The sequence below is a fragment of the Trematomus bernacchii genome, unplaced genomic scaffold (assembly GCF_902827165.1).
Source record: "Trematomus bernacchii unplaced genomic scaffold, fTreBer1.1, whole genome shotgun sequence".
Taxonomy (NCBI): domain Eukaryota; kingdom Metazoa; phylum Chordata; class Actinopteri; order Perciformes; family Nototheniidae; genus Trematomus; species Trematomus bernacchii.
The window spans coordinates 12710088-12735317 of record NW_022987828.1 but is presented as its reverse complement, the minus strand read 5'-3'; the positions used below and the strand labels follow the sequence as shown (position 1 = coordinate 12735317).

Genomic DNA, 25230 nt, shown 5'->3' with positions numbered 1-25230 from the left:
AATATTACATTTGAGTGATTCAGCTCTTGTATCCCATGCAGGCTTTTTTCTGCTATTTATTTTTATTTGTATTTTACCCTCACACTTCTGAGGACCAATCAATAACCCAGTTCTTCTGATTCCTACGTTACGTGAACGCACCAATCACCAGGCTTGTTGTGATTATCTAGAAAGTGAGTTGCGTCTGATGTGGAGCCAGTAAAAACGTAGAGTCGCGTAATTGGTTGTGCAGTGAAGTTCAGTTAAATGCCTCTCCAGCTCAAGTGACTCCCCCCTCATTACTACTGAGCTCTCTCATCCCATTACACTGCAAGCAGAGAGCGAGCTTTAGGAACTTTTTTAAACTTTATATTTAAATTTGAAGACTTTAGTTTTATACCATGTTTTGGTCACTTCTGTGCGTAATGGTAGTCTTTTCTTCCGTGCCGGCAGATGCGCAGATCTCCACCCGGTATGTTGTCGGATGTCCTGCTCGGTGTGACAAGTCGATGTGTCCCCGGATACCGGCGTACTGCCCGGCGGGACAGAGCCTCGACGCCTGCCACTGCTGCACGGTGTGCGCGTCCGGCGAGGGCGAAGGCTGCGGCGGCTTGGGGAAGCTCGGGGACCCGGTGTGCGGAGAGGGGCTGGACTGCTCGATCCCTGGCGGGGTGGGATACAGTATCACGGTGAGGAGGAGAAGCAAAAGTGGGACTTGCGTGTGCAAAACCACCGACCCGGTTTGTGGAAGCGATGGGGTGTCCTACCGGAATATCTGCGAGCTGAAGAGGGTCAGCCGCCGCGCGCAGAAGCTGCAGCAGCCACCTGTCCTCTTCATTCAGCGGGGAGCCTGCGGGAAAGGTAACGCTGCTAGGGTCGTATTAATCACCATCAAAGACCCCAACACTAACTGAGAAGTTGATTTGGTAGAAAGTTGTGAGGGTAAAACAGTATAGGCCACTCTGTATTTACAATAGTTATGCTAAGTAAAACATATTTTTTAAATCTCACTTTCAGATCAAGTTTGTTCAGTCACAGCATGTGCAGATAGGCTAAAGTAAATATGTAAATGTTCTTTATGGTGTGATGTTGAGCCTGAAGCTGCATTCAGTGGCACACAATCCCCATGTGTCCATGATAACAACAGCCACCATTCAACTGTGTTTCCCTCTTGTTGCTGAATAACAATTAGTCTCCCATCAGAGAACTGTTTAAACCTTTGCCCAGTTGAATGAAGTCATTATCTCTCCCTGATGTAAAGCTTTATGTGCAGTCACATGGATATGATCCGTATGATTGTTTTATACAATACAGTTCATGCCAGTGCAGTCTGCATTAGCTGAACAGAAAGGAATTTGATAAGAAGGATATGTAGGCCGTTATTAAGCAGTACTGAAGCAATACATTGGTAATAACTGGTATTTGTGGGTGTTTCAGTATGGAGCAGCTGAGTGTCATGTGAAAAGTATTTCACCCTAACCAGTGGAGCTAACAAATAAACTGACATCATTCTTCACTTGTTCTGCTGCTTTATGAAACAGCCCAACTGAGAACTCAAATGTCAATGTATTCAGTGAGTCATTTATCATTATTTACGGTAAACAGAATGTATATTATCGACACATCAGGACTGAAAAACATTAGCACAAACACACAGGTGTTAAAGACATTGAACTGAAGTGTGCACCACATCTGCAGCTGAAAAATTCTTCAACACCTGTTGCCTCAAAGACCTTACCTCAAAGCTTGGAAACGTACTTATTCCCCCCTCCAGCAACCCTCCAAACTCTTTCCTCTCTCTTCTTTTTCTCTTTCAATGGGTCTTTCCCTCTCTATTTCTCTCCGTTTCTGTTGTCACTCGTAAATCACACTTCAGTCACATGAAGGAACGTCTGGCGCTGATTCAAAGCCATAATTCCTCCTCCGTTGAAGACAGTTTAAAACAGGCAGGAGACACAGAGGAAAACACAAAATTAGCAACCTATATTTTTGGGAAAGGTTTACATGTACATCAAAAACTGTGTGGGCGCGGTAGTAGCACAGACTGTATCGCCACATTTGTTTTTGAGTCATGTACACAACTCAAATTGTTAAGTTTCGCCCAAAGAACTAACCATGTCTGAAACAGAGCAAGTCTGCGGTAAGCTCTACTCATTTTCCAAGGTTCCCGAAGTGAACATTTCCATACCTGCAATAAGCATTTCACATTTAATTTGATACATCAGACATCCAAGCATGTCTCCTGATTTAAACTTCAGCATTATATTTGATGTGCAGGGGTTGACACTGAAAATAAACTCAACTCCCCCTTTGAGAGACTTTAACTACCCTGCAATTTGGCCCCATTTTAAGAAAACATATGCAAGTAGGCCTACGTTATGCATGATGTCCTATTTTGTATGGATGGTAATGCAAGACGTATGCAAGTTGTCAAAAAAAACCATTGGGTCAAACATGTCTGTGTGTCTGGGTTCAAATAAAATGACCCACATTTAATTTATTTGGCATTTTCAAGACTTTACTAATGGTGAAAATGGAGACTGACAGGAAAATGCTGCCTAGTAGAACTGGATGACATGCAACTTACATGGTGTTTATCGAAGACCACCAGAATACCCCCAAAAAGCTATTTTTGTTGAAAAGTTCACTGGATGAATATGGATGTACTTTCTTGATTATCTGTATCGACGTTAATCCGATCTGCTGAGTGACTGTTCTGTCAGGTTGCACTCTGTGACTCCGGCTTGTGACATTTGCTGAATGTGCACAATCTTCCCAGACTTTTTCTCAGCCAACAATAATATGAAAATATCATATGTTTTTCTATCAGTCTGCTCCTGCATGTTTCCGTCTGTTTTCCTCATTTATCTTCCTTACTGCTCATGATGCCTGTGATTCTCTTGCTGATCATTCTCTTAATTCTCTCTCTGCTCAACCATCTTTTCTGCATGCCTCTTTTATAGATCTCCTTTATTCATATTTATCTCATCTTTTTCTGACCACAATATGTTTGTATGTTCTCTTTCCTGTAATAAATGTCAACAAAGGTTACTATAATCCCAAGCTTTGGAGTATTTATATCAACATATAAACCGTTTTATAGTTATCAAATTGATGTTTGAACCTAGTGAGGCCATTTTAGTTTGACAGCTGTGTATCTCTTTGATCCTTATACAGAATGTTCCACAACAAAATGGGAAATAGTTTAAATTGGGTTCTTACTGTTACGCTGCAAAAAATATCCTTATTTTATAAACAGCAGCAAAGCACAACTATATATCTATAACTGCAGAAAAACAGGGTCTCAATGAGTCATGATCTTACACTTTAGTGGCATAACATAGGCATCTGTCAAAAATGAGTTTTGAGCCAAACAAACTATGACTAACTGGAAATTATTTTTTTAAATGGTCTACACAGAGTGACTCTCTGTCACAAAAATACTTTTTTATTTTCAACAAAATGAAAATGTGCTTCCATTTTATACATTTAGCATAAGCATGGTGGACCTCAGTTTGCTAAACAGTATAGAACCTGTGTGTGTGAGTACATGAGAAGGAGGGGCTGACCTTACTGTACTCATTTAGTATTTAGAGTCTAGGGAATAAAGAATAAACTGCTTCCGCCTGCGGGTGCCAATAAAACAGTGGGAATTATGTAAGGGAAAATTGAAAAATAAAAGAGGCCCAAAGCCATGCTATGAAGGTCAATGTATAGAGAGCGGATTAGGATAGGAGGTGTGTGTGTGTGTGTGTGTGTGTGTGTGTGTCTGTGTCTGTGTGTGTGTGTGTGTGTGTGTGTGTGTGTGTGTGTGTGTGTGTGTGTGTGTGTGTGTGTGTGTGTGTGTGTGTGTGTGTGTGTGTGTGTGTGTGTGTTTTTCTTTAAACAACTTGTGTTTAAATGGTTTCCCATCACTGAACGCTTGATTTAACTTTAGGACATGTGCATATTGTAAACTGACGCTTAACTTTATTAGCACATTTTATTAAACACTAATAAAGCAAGGATCAAACCTCAATATGTCTTCCATATGGGAGCCACTTTTACTTTGCACGACTGAAACTGACTGAAGTTACTGCCGAGGAGGAATTTGATCATCTCCAACGTAAGACTTTAGTCTAGACATATGACTATAATCATTTTTCCTCTTTCCCGTTCCTCACCCCTGTGCCATGGTCTCCTTAATAATGAACTCACCATCACGCACCATCAGTCAATACCTACTGCTGTGCCTCATATAGTACTGCGAGTCGTCACTAATCACAGGGTCGGATGTACAATCTCCATCTCCTAAATTGAGTGTCATCTCCAAAATATTTAAATTGTGGTAGCTGAACACCTCTTAAATGTCTGATGTTCACCAGAGTGCCAGACTTGTTGGCAAATGATCACGAGCACTGAAAAAGTGTATCTTGCATGACACGTCTGATCAAATACAATTGCAAAACCTCTACAAATAGGTTTTGGGCTCCTTCCTCTATAGATAAAGTGTTATTCCTTGAACTTAAGGGGTTATTTCTGGTGTCCTTTTTATTTTGTTCCTGTTTTACCAAATTAAAATAGACTATTTCCAAATGACTCATTCAATTATTCATGCCTTCTGTCTGTAACTTGCTCACATGCCTAAATGAATAATCCAACTGCAGCTGATGAAACACAGTTGTTAAAATACAGGATTGCTGACAACTTAATGTTGTTCATAACTTTTTAATGCTTAAAAAATACTTGAACCCTCAAAACCGTTTTATATTGTCAGGTCGGCCATTGATGTTGCAAGTGTTTTCTTTTTATTTATTCAGTTTTGTCCGGTTTTAATAGATTTGTGAAGTGCTTTTTGACCCGTAACAAAAAAAGCTATATTAAGTTTAAAGGTATTTTTGAACTAACAACATAATTTTTCCACATCAGCTTGTTGTAAGTATTTTGGCTTTTAATCAAAGCACTGACGACGCATTTCTGACCTAACCTCCTACATTGTCTGCGGTAACTCCTTATTTCTTGCCCTGCACTATCCATATCCAAATATAGATATCGTTTTCCCACACAGTGGAAAGCCTGCAACTACAGACGTTCTGGAGTCAGCTTCTGGCATCCATTCACTTGATGGTGAAATATTACCAAAGCAATATAGGGTTTAGACACTAATCAGTAAGATTTAAATGCCGACTTTCTATCCACACATCAGGGCTTCAAAGTTAAGGATGAATTAGTATGAAGACAGCGAATTAGACTTAATTATACAAAAGTAAGGCTTTATAAAGCTCAGTTCCGCAGTGAAATAAAGTACAGTGTTTAAATCTGGCAACAATGCCTTGGCAACGCTCTTTAATGTAACTGAAGTGTGCACAACGTGTGATTCATGATTTCCCATCAGCTCATCACCACTGGGCCTATAACTCTGCTATCATCACATTATAGCTGTGGTAGTGTGCCTCTAGAAATACAGTTCCCCATGCGTGAGGAGGCAGCCTAACAGGAACACAGTAAAGTGAAAGAAACTGAGAGCCTGTATGGAGGCTCCAGAACCAACACAGTTTCTGGCCAGAATAACCCTCTCAGAGCTGACCATGAACACCCCCGGGTGTTAGTAGGAGGTACATTACTCCAATCTTTCCATTAATTCTCTCTCGTACCGTGGACCTGTGTTTAATTTATGAGATTTAATGTTTAATTTATATCTTTCAAAGGAAATATATGTGGAGGGTTGGAGAAAAGTTGTTAAATAATTTTTTGCTAGCGGCATGGCAGGGGTACTATGTAACGAAACGGTTTTGTTGCATTTGACCCATCCTAGTGTTAGGAGCAGTGGGCTGCCATTATGTACGGCGCCCGGGGAGCAGTGTAGGGAATGGTGCCTTGCTCAGGGACACCTCGGTAGCACTTGGTATTTCCGGGACTTGAGCTGGTGACCTTCCAGTTGCCAAGCCAAGTCCCTATGGACTTTGGTTATCCTTAACGTTTTCTCTAGCCCCTCCAGCCCCTCCAGCAGGTCCAGATGTTCGGGTATCTAATGAAATATCTCAACATTTTTTAGATGGATTATCAGAGCATTTATAAAGAAGTTCATGGTTCCCAGAGGATGTTTCCCACTGATTTTAGCGCACCCCCTGACTTTTGTTCTAGTGCCACCATGAAGTCAGTTTAGGTTGAGTAAAATACCTCAACCACCACACACACAAGAGTGCCATGATTTTGTTTGAATACAGACTTTCATGTCCCTCTCTGGGTAAATAGTAAATGACCTGCAAAATATCTGAGATTTCCTTCTGTCTCAGCTGTACTCTGTGCTTCATGCTAATACGCAAATATTAGCATGCTGACACCATACTTATGGTTAATATGGTGACTGTTGGTGAATAATTTCCCCTGCATGTCATCTTTCGCCCTCTGACGCAAATGCCCAGCCTTGAGCAGCCGTTATCTCCCTTAAAGGGGACCTATCATGCAAAATGCACTTTTGTACGTCTTTTATACATGAATATGTGTCCCCGGTGTTCCAGGGAACTCACCAAGTGTCAGAAAACACAACCCTCTCTATTTTCCTCCATACCCAAATCTCTAAAAAAGGGGCTGCAACGGATCTGATACAGACTGATCCAGATTTGAACACTTCTATGTCGTCACAGAAGTGGCGCTACGGCTATTGGGCCAACTCTCCACCTATCAGGGGAATGTGGGGTTGGGCCACGGCCGGCCATTGCCGCTCGAAAGCGCTGGAGACGATGTAGTACATATGCCAGGCCTGTAAGTGGCGCTGTAGTTTGCCACAAAAGCAGCGAAGAAGACTTCCCGCCCATAGTTACCATGGTTACCCTTCTGTTTATTCTCCGCTGTGGCTTTTTTTCTCCCTCCCCGAGGCAAGCGTTTGCTCCCGCTGCTTTAATTCAATGCAATCCCTCCCCGTCGAGGCAAGCACTGTAATTCTCTCCGGTTAGTCCACCAGCAGATGACAAACACCCACCTCTCCGCCTCTTCCAAGGAACGAGGGGACCGTGCGGCAGAGTTTCAGTTTCAGTTTCTTTCGCCGGTCAAGATGTCCGTTAAAGTTTAAATCTTCCGGACAAAATTAGAAAAGTGCCGGTCAAAGGTCTTCTTTGTTATTTCCCGTAGACAGCAAACAGCACATAGAGCGAAATGAGGCATGGCTAAAATGCATGATCTGTTTGGTATTTTGAAAACAGAAACGTATAAATATACCTTATATAGGTATGGCCCTACAATATATCATTTAAATATAGCATGATAGGTCCACTTTAAGGAGGGGCTGCCCAAGCATTTTGTTGTTGTTACCAGTTTATGACCGGGCAACTTCGGTCAGAGATAGTTATTGCTGTGGGACACCTGGAACACATCCTTCTCGGGGTGTAGATGACCCGAGCCATAAGCGACAACAAATGTGATTCAGTGTCCTTAGCTGTTTAGTCTATCTATTGAAGAATGACTCTGAACTAGTTAAAACCTGGAACTACAGGAGGGTTCTTCAGAATTGATTGTGGCATCTCAACCGTGTGGTCAACTCGTGGCCCGTGACATGTCTTGTGAATTCTCCGGCCGAAGCTCCAAATAAACCGTCAGTGTTTGCCATCAAAGCTCCAGCTCTCCATCGTGTCTCTCTTTGAGTCCTGACTCCAATTGCATCAGAAGTTTCCCCCACAGTGAATGTTAGCTAATTTTAACAGCATTATCAGCTAAGCATTGTCATTTGGAGCATCTTTGCATGCATTTGCTCAAAGCAGTACAGTCTAACGTATAGCATGGCAGTATACACCAGCATTTTCCCCTTGAGGTTTGACAATTTTTTTAATACTGTATAATTTATGGATATTCAGTACGGCAAGACACCGCTCATTCCATGCCTCTGTTAGCTTACAGGCACCTAAAGTGGAAAACCTCTTTCTTCTTTCTTAACCCTTCACTGCAATCAGAGATATCCCAGGGCTTATGGGTGCCTTTGACTTTCGTAAGTTCTGTTCTTTAGGAGAAGAATTAATGAAAAGTGTCTTTGTGAGACAAAATGGTTTTAGGTACGTGGCAAAAAAAGGGTTTATGCATGGAAGGATGAGACACTCAGGGAAAGGTCTGGGGAGTCTTGATTCATAGCTTTGGTTAAACTGTCGTCTGGATAGACCGTAATTACCAGGTAAATCAGTCAACATTTCCTGACTTGCCCAACGCTGTATGGATATGGTGGGACGGGTGATTCAGTACATTTGGCAGTCCACATACATACAGTGCCAGACAGTGTGTTTGTGTGTGTGTCAGTGGTGTTATACTTGTGAAGAGCAGTTTGGTCTTGACAAAAGATGCTTTGAGAATTTAGATTCTGTGTTTACAATCAACTAAAGGCTAAGGTGAGGGTAAAGGTCAAGGTTATGTATTTATTTGTGAGGTTTATAGCCAGGATTACAGGTTTGTAAATCAGTGAGTGTGTATGTGAATGCATGCCAGACCTGACCTAGACAGTTGCAAACCACAATTTTTTTATTTTCCTCTCTGTGTTATGTTGGTTTTCTATGTTCACACAGCTCTTACATCAGGCAGTATTTCTGTGCATCTTCTGTTTGTTTTGTAATCGTCAAGTGTGTGCGCTTGTGTGTGTTTTTTTCATTTTCAGGTCATGATAACCCAGACAGCCCAAGACACAAATACAACTTCATTGCCGACGTGGTGGAGAAAATTGCTCCGGCTGTGGTTCACATTGAACTCTTCCGCAAGTAAGATCCACGCACCTGTGTGTGTGTGTGTGTGTGTGTGTGTGTGTGTGTGTGTGTGTGTGTGTGTGTGTGTGTGTGTGTGTGTGTGTGTGTGTGTGTGTGTGTGTGTGTGTGTGTGTGTGTGTGTGTGTGTGTGTGTGTGTGTGTGTGTGTGTGTGGTGTGTGTGTGTGTGTGTGTGTGTGTGTGTGTGGTGTGTGTGTGTGTGTGTGTGTCTCAGTGTGTGTGGGACAGACCAAAACACACTAGAGTTTACAGCCCACCTGTGTACTTAACTAGACCACACCAGTTGCACATCACTTACGCTCCACTTTAGTCTGTCATCGTATTTTCTTCTCATTGTCTCACTAGCTTTCATGCTCTGTTATCTTTTATGCCCGCTTCTCATCCTTTGTTTTGACAACTCCATTCTTCATCTGTGTCACCTCCATCGTGTCTGTCACTGTGCTTGTAAAGTGATTCTTTGAACGTCGGCAGCTCTCTGATTTCAACGTTTCCGCCTTTCTCTCACTGTCTTTTTTCTTTCGTGTCGCTTTTTCTTCTCTCCTTCGCTGTCATTGCTTTAGTTTGACATGGAAACAGTTTTGCATTGAGGTTTTTCTGTATACTAATGCTGCAGTGTGTGTTTGTTTCCTTTTAATACTATGTTTATTTATACATTATCAAGCTCACCTTTGAATACTTACCTGCCTACTGTTTACATATTTACCTCCTGTGGAGACAGGCTTTAACTTTGTTTGCTTTCAGCTCTCAAGTGTTACACTGCTGTTACATCATGCATTGATTTTGCTGTCTTTTCAGGGTTTCTAGGTAAGAGATAAGATGAAAAAGTGAACTAAATTGAAAATTCTCTCCTCCTCCATCCCTCCCTTTCCCCAACAGGATGACCTATTCCAAGCGAGAGGTGGCGGTGGCCAGTGGTTCTGGCTTCATTGTGGCAGAAGATGGCCAGATTGTGACCAATGCCCACGTCGTGGCCAATAAGCATCGAGTGAAAGTGGAGCTGAAGGGCGGTGGTACCTATGATGCCAAAATCAAAGACGTAGATGAGAAATCAGACATCGCCCTCATCAAGATCGAAGCACCGGTCAGTCAAAGCTTGTCAATTTGGGAAATATGCTTAATCATTTTAATGCTGACGGTAAAAGATCAATACCACTTCATGACTTTTTAGGGGTTAGAAGCAGGAAGTGAATTAGCATAAAGGCTTAATGCTCGTAAAACCACAGCTTGTCTTTTTTCATTTCCGTTTGTGTACAGATACAAACAAAGCAGGGACAGGCCAGCTGTCTCCCTCTGCTTACAGTGTTTATGCTAAGCTAAGCTAAGCTAATGCCGCATGGCTCTAGCTTCATAGTTAGCATGCAAACATTTAAATAGTATTGATCTTTGCATTTAACTCCAAGCAAGAAAGCCAATAAGGGTATTTCCTAACATCTTACCCTAATCCATAAAAGAAAAAATAATGGTTGTGATGCAACAACATTTTCTGTCAGGTTATTTAAGCTAACTAAATCCGTTTTATAGACAACTGAATTTATGATTCAAACAAACCTTAGTGGTTTCACAAATGAGCTTTAATACAAGGATTTCTAAGTCAGGTAGAATTGGATACTTCTCTGCGCTCTCAACCACTGAAACAAGATCAAACGTTAACTCTCAGTTTTGTAATGATCCTGTTGGGAAATCAGTCTCACATGAAAGTGGTCTAAATCTGGGAGATCATTCACAGTGCAAGTGAAGGAAAGTGAGAATGCAGGTGCAGCTAAATGGGTCTTAAAAGACAGCTGGCCGGCAGTCGGTCCAGATCCTGGAGGTGTGCAAGCTGCAATAACAACAACTTGTAGAAACAATTACAAACCTGTGGTCAGTTTAAAGACTATGATGATATTTAAAGGAAAATAGGTATATCTTTCTAAACTTTGTTGCATTTACCATATTTGTTCTCCACTTTCTCTCCACTTCTCTATTTCTCTGTCTCCTGGACTAGAGGGATCCACATTACAATATAATCACAGTCAACAGTCATTTGAAGGAATGTGTGGCAGAGATCCAGGGCCTTTTGCCTGGGAGTCATAGCAGAGCAGAGTGCAATATGGAGCTTACTCTCATGGCTGGGTGACACAGCTGAATAGATGTTCATGACAGCAACACAAGGTGTATTACAAAGACCTCCAATTCTGAAAGAGGTTGAAACATTCAGGTTTTTGTTTGGCCGACAATGTGGGGGAAGACTGCGGAAAAGAGCTGTGACAGGCGCTTTGTTTTTGTTCATCCCACAATAAAAGCGGTTCCGTCTCTTAATGACAGGCCGGTCTTCATTCGGGGGATTTGTTTTCAACACATGCTCAGTGTGTACAGCCTTTTCAAAATTGATGCATATTCGGGAATAATTCATGTTGTAGAAGCATGAAAGATGATGGATGCTTCATCACTGCAGAAGTCGTTGTTTAAAATGTATTTGTAGCATTCCCTGCACAACGCATTGGTTGGAAAACAACAGGTGTTTGTAATAAAGCAGGTTAATGGTAATGAAATGACAGCCAGATGTATCCAGGGTGTCATACTGGCAGAAAACACATTCTCCGTAATGAATATCCTTGTAAAGATAAAGCGTGTAAGTGATTGTGTGAAGTCAGAGCAGGTTATCCCGGCCATGAGGCTGCGATGAGGCTCCAGAAGACCTGTGGTCTCTTTGTAAATGCCACAAGATTAAGATGGATTTGGCATTTCCGCAATGTGTGTGTGTGTGTGTGTGTGTGTGTGTGTGTGTGTGTGTGTGTGTGGTGTGTGTGTGTGTGTGTGTGTGTGTGTGTGTGTGTGTGTGTGTGTGTGTGTGTGTGTGTGTGTGTGTGTGTGTGTGTGTGTGTGTGTGTGTGTGTGTGTGTGTGTGTGTGTGTGTGTGTGTGTGTGTGTGTGTGTGTGTGTGTGTGTGTGTGTGTGTGTGTGTGTGTGTGTGTGTGTGTGTGTGTGTGTGTGTGTGTGTGTGTGTGTGTGTGTGTGATTTAGCAAGAGTTAATCGAGGGCAAAATGAGAGGATGAGTGCGTTATAATGAGAGGATAGCAGGGCAAGCCAACTTGTCATTTTGAATGACATTTAAAAGGGAAAGTATAGTCGTCCATACTTATAGCTTCTGGGTATTTAATTTCATAAACCTAAAGAGTAGTAATAACTACAAATTTCAGCTTATTCAAAGACAGTTCACTGAAAGTAGATAACGGATTGCAGTCGACACAAGTGTCAATTAAAATCTGGAGTCCTTGAGGGCAAGACAGGGTCAAGTTACAGAAAATGACTGGCAGGTTATAAAAAATAATCACAGTTGCAGCCACAGCCAAAACCCTTTTAATGAAAGATAAATGGAGAGTAATGAATCACCTTTTTGCTTATAAGACTTCATTTTAAGTCAATCAAGCCTTCAGAAAGGCTAACCTCACCATGGTATACTCCAAGTCAAGTCTCAAGTCTTTGCACCAAGTAACTGTGACTGCAACAGAGCAAGAAAAGAGAAAGATGTCCATAATTTCTTGCTGCAAACAACATTCATAGAGATTCCTTGAGCACAAATTGGACTGTTTTGTAGCTAAACATTCGTGAGTTTATAAATCCATATCCTGTCTGGAGCAGATTATGTATCTCTTTAATCTTCCATCCTTCCCTCCCTCATTCCTATGCCTCGCTCTCTGCTCCTTACTCTTCTCTCTGTTCAATTAAAGCTAAAAACTGTCAACGTCAGCACTCCAGAAGCGGCCATAGATAATCAACGAACAATTGGAGCAGTTTACGAGTGAGAACATTCAAACTTAGGTTTTTCCTGAGTAAAATGACTGGCTTCCTTTATTTTTCCTTTTCTATGTGAAATTGGAGTTTATTGGTAGCAAGACCCAGTGCGTTCTTGAGGCTGTGGTCTATCCTTCAACTCTGGGGAATACATTAGTCCATCTACAGCAGCTGGAACTTCAGAGGGGAAGGGGGGGGGGGGGGGGACAGTGCTGTACTCACTTGTTCCTGAGCGGAGAGTATGGGGGAAAAGGAGAAATCAAGAGGGACAGAGAAAAAGCGAGCGATGTGGTCAAGGCCTGGAAAATGGATCCACATGTCTGCAGGACTATGTGAGCTAATAGGCTAATGAGTGCATTGTGTGATGAGGCAAAGGAACAATCATGATATAACTCATTATGGCTGTAGCTCTTAAAAAGCCTTTCATCAACCTCTGAACTTGGACACGGTCACATTCACTTGGAAGTGTTTACGATGAATTGGACGCGTTCACATTTACCTGCTTTCACTCTGACTTGAAAAGCTTGCTGACTTGGAAGAACATTTATTTAATCACATCGACTGATATTGACCCCAGCGGACTTGGAAGCAATGCTGCCTTGGAATGACTTCAAACACTCGTGCAACGTACTGTGCAATGAAATGTTCCGTATCATTCCAGATCATTTTACTGCATGGCCTGTGCAGTCATTAACCTTGGCTTTGAGTGCTTTGTACTGCAAATGAACGCAGTGAACACATTGATCCTTGCCTTTATTCACACTGCAGGTCGAAACAAAAGTTCAAAGGATGGAATGGAAGTCCTGTAGCTTAAGGTATTTTGATAAAAACAAAAAACACAACAGTTACAATTGGGATTTGCGTATATGACATGTTAAAATGGAAAGGTAAACCCTTTTTTCTTAGGTGGGGTAATGATAATTGCTTTTAAAATAATAATGCAATCCTGCTGTAATTGTCATTAAGTCAACACACATGCTTAAAGTTAGCTTTACAAGAAGTGCAGTGTGGCAGGGAGAACTGACCTCATATTTCCCCTGAAACAATGGCACTGTTTGTCTCTGTATTATCCATCACCTGCTATTAAGAGTCTCAAACCGTTCTCTCTGGGAAAATTGCCTAGTGCTGGTTTGGACTGAACTATTATTTGTGTGTGTGTGCGTGTGTGTGTGTGTGTGTGCGCGCATGCGTGTTTCATTTCATTTCATTTTTATTTGTCCCGCTCATGGTACGCAAAACCCAATGTACAATAATTGCCAACAAAACATGTCTCTACAAACACACCATTGAGCGAAAAGGAGCAGGGAGAAGAAAAATATCTTATATGACCTGCCCCTTTCTAAAAAAATAATAAATAGAAATAGATGGGTTTTTTTTCACAGCCAAACATAACAGTATCTTAGGATACTAAGGGAAACACAAAAAATACTTATTTCCCACTTGACGGTTATATAGAGAGGAAAGCAAAGGAATGTGCCTCTGTGTAGCCATGTGGCCCTGCATTTATCCATCTGTTTATCAGCAACATTGGATAAATGTTTCCCCAGGAAGGCTGCATATCCCTTTGATGAACAGTCCTGACAGACAAATGCAAGCTTGCAATCAATTATTCGTGTCTGTGTGTCTGTGTGTCTGTACATGGATGGGTTTAAAACAGCTTACCACAGGGACCTGGGTGACTCGCTCCATTGCCAGTGGAAAGACACTGCATGTTGTCCTTCAGAGACAGGCAGAGGGGAAATGAATCATGTCCTCCTCTCCTCCTGAGTCCTGACCCAACCTTACTCCTTCATCTCTGTTCCCTGTGACCAAAAAAGTTCCCATGCTAAAGGATGCAGTCGTGTGGGAATAGAGCCAAGGAAAATACATACACTCCTGTCGCCCTGCTGGGTCTCGATGCACTTTCCCTTGGTCTACTTGTGGCTGCGTAATTGTTTTCCAAGCCGTCTGAACAGACCTTACCCAACGCTGTTTCAGGTTACTGTTTAATGGCGTCACTTTAGATGAGGCATGATAGAAACGGTTTAAATAAACCACAGCTATGGGCAGATGGTTGATAACCAACAGTGTGTTTTACTGACTTTCAGTTTATTCAGTTTTTGGAATTCATAAAGATAAGTCTATTATAAAATCTATCCAAAACGTATTTTTGAGGGGATTAGGAGCATATGATATAATCTTAATTAATTAATTCCTTATAGCGCTTTTTCCATGACGCAAAGCGCTTTACAGATACATACATGTAACGGTCATGTACTGTGGACAATACCCACAGGAGCAAATTCAGGTGAAGTGTCTTGCCCAAGGACACAACGGCTTTACAGACGCAGCGGCAGCGGGTTTCGCCCCCTTGATCAATGCACAGCCCACTGCGCCACACCGCCCATCTTCACACCTCAAAGTCATCAAGGCGCTTTTACAAGTACACATTAGTATCATACAAGTACTGTGGACAATACCCACAGGAGCAAATTCGGGTGAATTGTCTTGCCCAAGGACACAACGGCCTGACGCAGTGGCGGCGGGAGCGGGTTTCGAACTGGAATTCCCCAACACCCCCTTGATCTGATGATCAAACGCACAGCCCGCTGCGCCAATCTTACCTTGCCTTTAAGGGTTACTTCACCCAATTGACATCACATCATTCACTTTTTTTAATTTCAGGAGCAATGGTACTTCTTTCTCACAGAGACATTGTATTTATGGAAACATATTTAAATCAAATTAACATTTTTTGTGGAAAGAGATGTTGCTTTCTATTTTATTTGTATCCTTTTTCATTACTAGGCACCGTGAACAATTTCATTCACCTGCACTGTATTATTAAAAGATGATATCTTAAATGCCAGAACATTAAACTGTCTGCATAGCTGGATTTCATGCAAGGTAAATGAGGAAATACTTTTCTTATAATTTCGCCGCTTGTGCCTTTTTATTATCTACCAACTAATTAACTCAACATTCCACAATGTGGGTGTAGTCTTTTGAAAAGAGGAACACATACAGGCAGTGCTATAACCCTCTGGTTTTTAAACTGTGATCCAGGGACCCTCAAAGATGCTTTAGGAGATTCCAGTGTGCTCCCCAAACCATATAAAGAAGAGTCTAGACTACAATATAGCTGCCCTAGACATATAAACACTTAAAGTTACTGTGATCGTTTTCACTCACTTTTATCTCTGCATGCACATTGTAAACAATTATTTGTGCATCAACTTTCCAAAATCTGTTCTCCTGTTCAAGGTCATGGCAGTAACATATTTCAGGAAACAAGATGCAGAGTAATTACTGCATAGGTTGCCTTTCATTACAGACTACAGTAAGATTCAACTATATAAATACAAGTATGATCTAATACTTCAAACAGAGTTGTAGTTCACATACGCTAGGCTGTCTTGCTCAAGCAAATAAAGACCTCATGTCATAATTTGCTCGGTTCAAAGTTTTTGTGGTGTCTAGCTGGAGCCATGACGCCCCCAAGTCCTCCGAGCTCTCGTGCAAACCTTCACGGAGTGTAACATACACACGAAACTCACAGACATATGTTTGCTCTTATAGAGACTGAAAACCTCTCCAACAACATATGGAAACCATAGTGGTTTCCGTACTGGTGTCAGCAAGGATATGGTTTAGCCAGTGTGATTACATGTTGATGTTACAAACAGTGCCAAGGAGTGCTGAGCGGAGCAAAGATCTGGTTCATGTGTGGAGTGTAAAACTCATGGGCACAACTTATCTGTTTTTCAGTCGACCAAATATGCTCACACAGGCATTCATAAACGAGTCAATAAGATACCACAACCAGACTTGCAGACAAACTCATATTCACGATATGCCCTCTCTTACCCCTCAGCCTGATCTTATGATCCTCCAACTAGATGTTCTGTATGAGCTTGCTGAATCCTGCCCCATTTGTTATCTACATTAGCACAACCCCTGAGGACACACATTCAGAAGTCAGCAGTAAAACCTTATAACTTTGAATGTTGCAAGGTGGAACTTATAAAAGTATGTTCCCTGCTTTGAAGTCATCTGTATGAAAGGAATAGGAGAGCTTAAGTTACTCCAGTTGAGCTTACAGTACAGGTCACTGACCCAATCAAAGCAGCTTCTCAGTGTGAGTGAAAGTGGTCTGACTGTATATATTTTAGTGCCAGGTGTGAGGGTTTTAATTTACACACTTGAGTTTGTGAGGGTTCATGCCCTGGCAGGCTCCTCCCTCTCTGTGTGTGTTTGTATGAGTGTGTGTGGTGGCCTATATGTACACATGTGCCTCAAAAAACTATTAAGGCTCAGTCCATCGCGCTTTGACTGGAGTTCAAAGTTTGCACCTGGTCCTCTGGTCATAAAACGGTAGTTAGTGTAATGCCTTTTAAATGAGCTTCCAAACGAGCATGGCTGTAACATTAAACAATGACGCATCTCTACGGCAACTCTGCTGCTATTTTCAAAGCGGTCTGTTTGTCTGACGGCTTATCTTTCTTATTGTCCCTTGCATGGTGTCCCTGATAACATAAATGTGATCAAACCTGGAAAGTGAATCAAATCTCAGCTACAGAACATGGGAAAAAGTCTGGAATCTTTTACAGCCTGTGCCCTGTGCAACTACTTCTTCAGTAAAAGCTGTTTAGTCCTCCATCCTTTTATCTGATGCCCCACTTTTCTCACTTATCTAAGCACACAAACTTGGAAAGCAAAGTTTTCTTTTCATTTCAGATCCTATCCTTTTTCAAAACCCTCCGCAGTGTTTCTGGTTTATTTTTCTGAGATTTTCTCAAACTACTGCTCTCTTGCATCCTAAACCAAAAACAATTGTAGGTCATAAACTGCATTTTGCATACACGTGCAGCACGCATCGCCTACTATCAAACAAAACTGCTTTTGTCTCATTCGTCTCACATTCCCAGACTCTTTCCCTGTGGTTTGTGGTGTTTGTTATTCCCTTCTTTCACCTTGCCTCCTTTCTTTAAGTGTGGGTGAAGTCCGAGAGCAATCGTAACCTTCTTCTGAAATAGCATGGTGATTCACTTGGGTGGTCAGGAGAGGCGGGCTCACATGGCGAGATCATTTTCCACAACTGATTCCAGATTGCTGACCTGTCGTGATTAGTAAGTGTTATGTAAACTAGGGGTTTTATAAAAAAGGGCAGTCTGCATGTTCAGTCTCTCCTCTCACCTAGGCGCTGTTGGTTGTCAGCACACTGATGCTTTTTACACTCTTTCTACATCATTTTTTCTGAATGTATTTCATTGTATTTCATGTGGGTTAGTGTGAACTCTGCTCCTCGTTAAAGTTGGCATTTTGGAGACACAATTGGGTTTTTACTATATAGCAACTGTCACCATGGCACCACCAGTATCACTAACTGTTATCATACAGTAATCAGGGTGACTGCCGGCAGTGGCCCAGTCCTGAATTTCCTGGCATTGACTCACATCCACCTGACGTCCTCCCTCTCTCAGCTGTGTTTCTCTGCTTCCTCCCTCCATCTGGTTATACTCTTATCTTCCAGGGAGTGTGAAGGGAGAGGGGCAGCGGGGGTGATTATACAGACTGCTACTCTGTGTCAGGTGTCTGTTTGTGTGTGTTGGCACGCGCCAAATGCATGTTTTCTGATGTATGCACATGCTTCTACAGCCTGCCTGTGTGTTTACTTTCAACATCCGAACAATGTAAAAACAAGCCAACAGGAATCAGGAACATGGGGTTGGACATCTGTGTTTTAAATTTGTGTGTGTGTGTGTGTGTGTGTGTGTGTGTGTGTGTGTGTGTGTGTGTGTGTGTGTTGTGTGTGTGTGGTGTGTGTGTGTGTGTGTGTGTGTGTGTGTGTGTGTGTGTGTGTGTGTGTGTGTGTGTGTGTTGTGTGTGTGTGTGTGTGGTGTGTGTTGTGTGTGTGTGTGTGTGTGTGTGTGTGTGTGTGTGTGTGTGTGTGTGTGTGTGTGTGTGTGTGTGTGTGGAAAGTCGGTTCGAAAACGCTCTCTTCCTCAGTTACCAGCTATCTTTGTCATCTTCTAATAATAACTTCACCTTAAGGGTCGAGATCGTTTACAAAACAACAAAACACAGCGACGACTGAACTTGTCCTACAATCCAGTTTTCTAATTTAATTAACACTTGTTTTGGAATCTGGTGTCTGTAAATGCATTTTGTCTTTTTCTGCAATTATCTATGAACCCAGAGCAAAAGTTTTCCATGCGTTAGCAGAGACACGTCAAGTATTATGACTGAAAATTATATGATTTATGATTTGCCTGCAATTTCTGAGCGTTTGCATGGGTGTGTGTATTTCACATAAATCCTTTGTCTGTGTGGGCCTACTTGTGTTGCTGTCTGAGTTACCTTGCAGTCTCCTGTGGCTTCTATTTATAGCCCTGAGTAAACAAAATGGATACATAGGAGAAGCACACGGGACAAGTCCTTTAGTCTAGTGCTTGCCTGCCATAAGAGCATTTGAGTCTCTCCAAGGATCCTCCATGATGTGCCTGCGCTTTGGCTTTGACTGTGGGTTTGTCCAACAGAGATGATTTCATTCAGAAAAAAGGAAAATGTAACTGGGGACGGATGAATATATCCATTGTGTCTGTAGGGGCCAGCTCTCAGCAGCCTGGTTTCCACTGCAGAGTGGAACAGACCTAACCAGAGCTTAAGGTTACTCATTATGTATTGTATATCAGTCAATTTCCAGCATCTGTGGCCTGTGGCACACACCCACTATTAGTAATGATTTGTCAGCTGGGCTACACTTTCCTTTAAACCAAAAAGCGTTTGATCCTGATATAAGCATTTTGAGCTGTGATGTTTGGCGTACATGTCACTTCTTACTGCTTACTGTGGAAAAGGAATAATTTTCTTTGTGTGGGAGCATTGAGTGGGATGTGTTTAGAATACTGTCAGTGGTTTTGCTATAATTATTTTCCTTCTGTCCGCTCATAAAACACATGATCATGATTAGTCCTTGAAGCTCAGCAGGGATATGGCAGTTAAAATAGAGCAGGGTTTGTGATCAAGAACTGTTCTCATTAGAAATGTTTAAAATGTCTTACGTTATATTGTTTTTTGTGTCCATCAGTCACCAAAACATATATGAAATAGTAATGAAATGTATTAACAATGTCACAAAAAATACTTTTTCACATTTTTTACTTCCTAACCCTTCATACATACCACGTTCAACTAACAGGCCAAGTTAGATCCCTCATGTAGAAGCCGCTGAGGGACATGTCAGTCATGCAATAATGTATTTTCCGTTCATAAACGTATGCATTTCTGAACTCCTCTGGAATCTCATGTCATTTTAATTTATAATTGTATTTTATGTTTTCATGACTATGAGATGTAGAGCCATTTTCTTCTCAGTAACTTTGACCTCCAGTAATGTGAACACTCTCTCCCTCTGCTTTTCTCACACGCAGAACAAGCTTCATGTCCTGCCGCTGGGCCGTTCATCTGACCTGAGACCAGGGGAGTTTGTGGTTGCTATCGGCAGCCCGTTTTCCCTCCAGAACACGGTTACCACGGGGATCGTCAGCACCACTCAGCGAGAGGGGAGAGAGCTGGGCCTCCCCAACTCCGACATGGAGTACATTCAGACTGATGCCATCATAAATGTACGTCAATACAAGTGCAGACATACACTTGATTTTTCTCCAAATCAAAATAATAAGTCATGTTTCCTTTCGGTTCACAGTACGGCAACTCTGGAGGGCCTCTGGTAAATCTGGTAAGCCATTTTTGTTTTGTTGGCAGATTCGTTTTACATTCCCATAATGTTTCTTCTCACAACAAATTTCACGTTGATGTTTTAGGATGGCGAGGTTATTGGGATCAACACGTTGAAAGTGACAGCTGGCATCTCCTTTGCCATCCCCTCCGACAAAATTCGAGAGTTCCTGGCGGAGGCTTACGACAGGCTTCAAAGAGGTGTGAGCTCTCAATGACACACCTTGTTATGTTTTCATTTCACTGCTTTTATTCAATCAACGAGACAGACTGTAGGAGGCAAATACAAATAAATTGGCTTCCAGAGTTGGACCAGGATGCACAGAGTAAAGCAGCTTATAATTAAGCATGCCTTTCTTTGGTTGTTTTTTCCATCTCTGTGTGCGCTCTTGAGATATATTGACGACATTTCTAGCTTTATGAATCCATGCCAAGCATTACCTAACAGGATTATGACATTGCAAATAAACTACACGGAGGAAAAAGCCAGAAGGTTGTTCTTTTATTTTATTGCTTTTCACCCTCTACCTCACGTAGAGTTTTGGAACAGCACAAACATGAATTATTACGTGCTTTATTGATTAGATTTTATTCTATAAATGATGAAATCACTTAAAAACAAGATGATGAAACACATAAAAGATGGAGTTTGTAGATATGTGCATGTGCGCACTCTCTTGCAAGACAATTGCAAGATAAGTGAGACTATCTGTAATCCACTGCTTTATCTAAAATAATATTTTCTATCACTCACATACATAAAACAATACCCTAGAGCACTTTTATGTATTTGGAGTTCAAAACCAAATCCCTCATGAAACAAAACCCAGGCTTTTGCAGGAGAGACTATTCATGATTGTGTTGTTGTCCATCTTTAGGAAGAGCCGGTGCCAAGAAGAAGTATATTGGTGTGAGGATGATGACTCTCACTCCAGCGTACGTTGCATACTTTTTTGTGCATCAGCAATGAAATTGCACCAATACACCTTTAATCATGCTTAGAAAATGGTAAATGCACATTTCTTGTTTACTGCTAGATACAAATTATGATGAACTCTCTGTCCCATTTTCTTTCTGTAGGCTGGCGAAAGAGCTGAAGACTAGACACCGTGACTTCCCTGACATCACGTCTGGAGCGTACGTCATGGAGGTCATTGCAAAGACACCAGCTGCAACGTAAGGAGGATATTATGCCCATATGGCTTCATAAGAGTGTGCTCAGTTCAAAATGTGCAAGAGCAAACGTTTTTTTTCTTTCTAAGCAATGGGATATTGTCTTTGGCACTTCATGCTACACACGTGCACCTAACTCCCTCTCATCACTCTCCATGCAGCCCCTTCTCCCCTTTCGCAATGCAAATAGACAGTATATTTCATTTCCTTGCCTTCAGATTATTGCTCTCCTCTAACTGTCAAGGGTGCATACACACTTGTGGAGAAACACACACGGCTTCCTACACAACTGTCTTAGTAGAACATAAATTCATGGCTCACTCTGGCGTGCCTGGAGTGCCTGGCCATCTAAAATATCCCCCCTCCTCCCACAATCACGGGCCCACTCCAATCAGCCACCACCACAGCTCCAGCAGAGTGGGGCTCAGAAGACGCTGAGGTCGGCTATTTCCTTCAAACCTCATGCAGGGAGGTTACGAGCTGCGCTGTGGTTTTCCTGCGCCGGCTCACCCAGCCCTTTCCGAAATGAGTTTCCCCCTGCCGGGCCTTGTCAGAGTTTACTCATGCCTTAATCACCCTGCTCTTTGCATAATAACATTTCTGTGGTTCCTTCTTTTTTTTTATAATTCTTGCTTTTTTCTGGCCTTCGCTTCCTTTCTTTTGATCTCATTCTCGTTTGTGTTGCTTTATGGCCTTTTGAAATCTTGACCCTGCTGCAGAAAGCTATCCATTTGCCCTGTGAGAGGTGTTAGAGCAGCTGGGTGTAATGAGGGGAGTGCTGAGCTGCAGTTGTGTTTATGGATGTTGTTACAAGTGAAGGTGTGACGGTCTGTGTTCACATGAGGCTGTGATTAAGCAGCTGTGTTGAGAGGCAGCTTTTGATACTGCCCTGGTCTGCGTGTGATTTCATGTTTACTGGTTTGTTTGCAACCTTTTTTAGTTGTACGTTTGGCCACAATGTTTTTTTTTTTACCTATTTTAGCTATTATTCCCATCATGATCACTCACATCGTTAAAATAGTTCCAACAGATGTCAAGATTGTGCTCACGGATCTGTAAACAAACCTGACCAAAATACAAGAAGTCAGATACGCTTGTATAAAGAAGTAGGAAAACATGATTTGAACTTGTTTTGGCGTTCGATTGGTGTGTGGTTTGTGATACTTGACATCTGTAGGCTATTAAAATAATCGGTGGTTTTTATTCTTTCAGCTAAAATCTGAATAGGGAATTATATTACCACGGTATGCAAAAAGAAAAGGAACACATTTCCTCATTAAAGGATTTAGCGTGATATTGTATATTTTTATCATGGTCAACAATCCCATGAATAGACCAAAACCAATTAAGTGTATGTCTGTCTTTCTTCGTCTAAATTAATCTCTTTAAACAGCTTGGCACTGTTTGTAGTCAATATTTCCAGCACCAGACAGAGCTCTACTACAGTGCCTGTATTACCCAGTGCAACAGTTTGGTTCATTGATGTGTTTTTGACAACTGAAGAAGCATAAGAACAAAGGAAGAAATGATATTGTGCTTAAATGTATCCGTAATAGTAGTTTATTTTTATAGAATAAGGTCATGGTTACGGTCTTCTCCTAGGATTTAGTTGTCTTTAGGAAAATATTGCATATTTCCATAATTAAATATCAAGTTGGTACACACTGTAAACTGATTAAGATGACAGAACAGCATTAGGCTTTATGTGGTTTGTGTGGCATCTTTGCATTCATTAAACAATTTACAGGGTAGAGATAAAAGGAAAGGAGGTTGCGAGGTCATAACGCTCTACAAAGATAATTAGGACTATGAGGATTACAATGGCATATTTTTCTTTTATCATTGGTCATATCTTCTTCTTCTTCTTTTCTCTTCCAGTGCTGGACTCAAAGAGCACGACGTCATCATCTCGATCAACGGCCAGAGGATCTCATCAGCGACTGACGTCAGCGCCATCATCAAGAAGGAAAACACACTGAGAGTAGTTGTGCGCCGGGGAAATGAGGACGCTATCCTTACGGTTGTTCCAGTGGAGATCGACCCCTGATCCTCCACAAATCACAGGAGCAGGAGCGAGGTTTTACTTATCGCCAGTGGACCTTATATTGGAGAGGGGCTTCGACTGACACGCCCTCTCCCTGGTGCCAAAGGCCAGTGGTGCCACACATCCAGAAAGAAATCTGGCTATGCCTTGAAAGAAACGACTGTACAGGTGCTCCAGAAGCAGTGCTGTACTCACGTGTGTGTTCACTTTTAGTCTTTAATGCTTTGATCAATGCTAGTATACTGTTTGGTCACAAACATAACAAATTGGTCAATGGCATACAGTTTTAATGCGGTTTTATTTCATGTTTTGTGTCTTTTTTAAATGGACTTTTGCTAGGTCAGGCCTTCCACTGCAATTTTAAGCAATCTGAGCAAATCTGGTTTGTATAGTTGTCATTTTTAACTCCTTTTTTAAAGTACTGTAGAATGTTTTTTGTTGAATTTGTGATGTATACTGAGAAGAAAATAAAGGGTTTTCCTTATTTAGTTTTCAAACACTCTATCTTGGCTTTCTCTTTTTCTTTCCATCTTTCTTTCACACTCATTTTGGAAATGACTGCACCCAGGCTGACATTACAATATTTTCTTTGTGTGTGTGAGCTTTGCTTAACCATTGCTGGGGCTCACGCTCACAAACACAAAGGGGACATAAAACCAATTGAGATCTGGTTTAAATTCTATTTTATTGCCTTCATATGGGCTTGATAGCTGTGTGGTATGACTGTTGGGCCCGGGGCTGTGCAGGCTGACCTCAGAGACAGGAGCGCGAGCCAAGCACAGATCCGACCCCTCGATGCAGTGGCTCGCATGAATACACTCAATGTTTTGGTAGAGATTTTTGTTTACCACATCGATTTGGATGAAGATGACTAAGTAGATTTCATAGCTACAGAAACCAGCACACAAGAAAGTCTCTGACCACTACATGTGAAATCTAGTGTGGAAACACTGTGCTTTTATTTTCTATTTTAACCCATAACTCAAATGAAAAGTCTGCCATACTCCACCGTCTACAGGAAGATAAAACTGAACTTCAACAGATTTACAAGTATGTGTTCAAGTCATAGAGGAAGATATTTTGGCATTCAGCAATGCGGTTACCCAGTTTCTGCATTTGAATTTGAGACCATACCTCTAATAACCAGTGGATGTTTATCCTTCACACCCCATTTTCCATTCCCATACACCACATGGAAGCTACATTACAGATGCTTTCCCATGATGTTGAGCGTCCTACATACACATTATCTTCAGGATCTAGTGGATATTAAAAAAATATTTGGACTTGTCATCATATACTGGTCACTGAATGATGGATGTGTACATTTGTAGTCAGAGGCCAAAGGTGCAATTGAAAAAATAATAATGAAATACTGAGAGAAGCGTGACAGAAAGTGGTGCTGCCATCTCATGGTCCTGTATCAGAGTTGCAGTTTCTCTGATTAACCCATCCAACTATGTTGCAAACCATTTGAGACAGATGTTACACACAACATTAAAGGTCTATGTTTTTTATTTCACTTGGCATTTGCCTGATTTCTGACTCATTTATTCCAACATTCAGGGAGATTACAGCATACATAGCATTGGACTCAGCAGTAGAGTTGGCCTGTTGAATTGAGTAATGACTGCCAAACTGCCATGACCTGCGCTCAAAAATAATCACTCATCGAGGCAAGGCCTTATTACCTCACCACCTCTGAGTGACTCCCTGTCACTTGCGGATGCCAAAAACAATCTATATGTTAAAAACTGACCGAATATGGTGTGTTTTTCTTTCTCTTATCTTTGTCCAAATGTTGCATTATGATGATTAAACA

At 41.6% G+C, this 25230-nt stretch overlaps 1 protein-coding gene across 1 annotated transcript; it reads left to right on the top strand.

Moving 5' to 3' along the window:
- Positions 1-380: 380 nt before the first annotated feature.
- On the top strand, positions 381-23912 carry htra1a (HtrA serine peptidase 1a). Its single transcript, XM_034152656.1, has 9 exons — positions 381-840; positions 8594-8693; positions 9574-9778; positions 19885-20079; positions 20160-20192; positions 20278-20392; positions 21070-21127; positions 21272-21367; positions 23243-23912. Exons 1-9 carry the CDS (start codon positions 381-383, stop codon positions 23409-23411), a joined length of 1431 nt encoding a protein of 476 aa, XP_034008547.1. The 3' UTR covers positions 23412-23912.
- The last annotated feature ends 1318 nt before the right edge of the window (positions 23913-25230 follow it).

What these genes read in the sequence shown, in the direction of transcription:
- htra1a (XM_034152656.1), top strand. Translation starts at nt 381, where the DNA reads ATGTTTTGGTCACTTCTGTGCGTAATGGTAGTCTTTTCTTCCGTGCCG. An exon ending in GAGGGCCTCTGGTAAATCTG is followed by an intron (nt 20,193 to 20,277) that starts GTAAGCCATTTT and finishes TTGATGTTTTAG; the next exon opens with GATGGCGAGGTTATTGGGAT. An exon ending in GCAAAGACACCAGCTGCAAC is followed by an intron (nt 21,368 to 23,242) that starts GTAAGGAGGATA and finishes TTTCTCTTCCAG; the next exon opens with TGCTGGACTCAAAGAGCACG.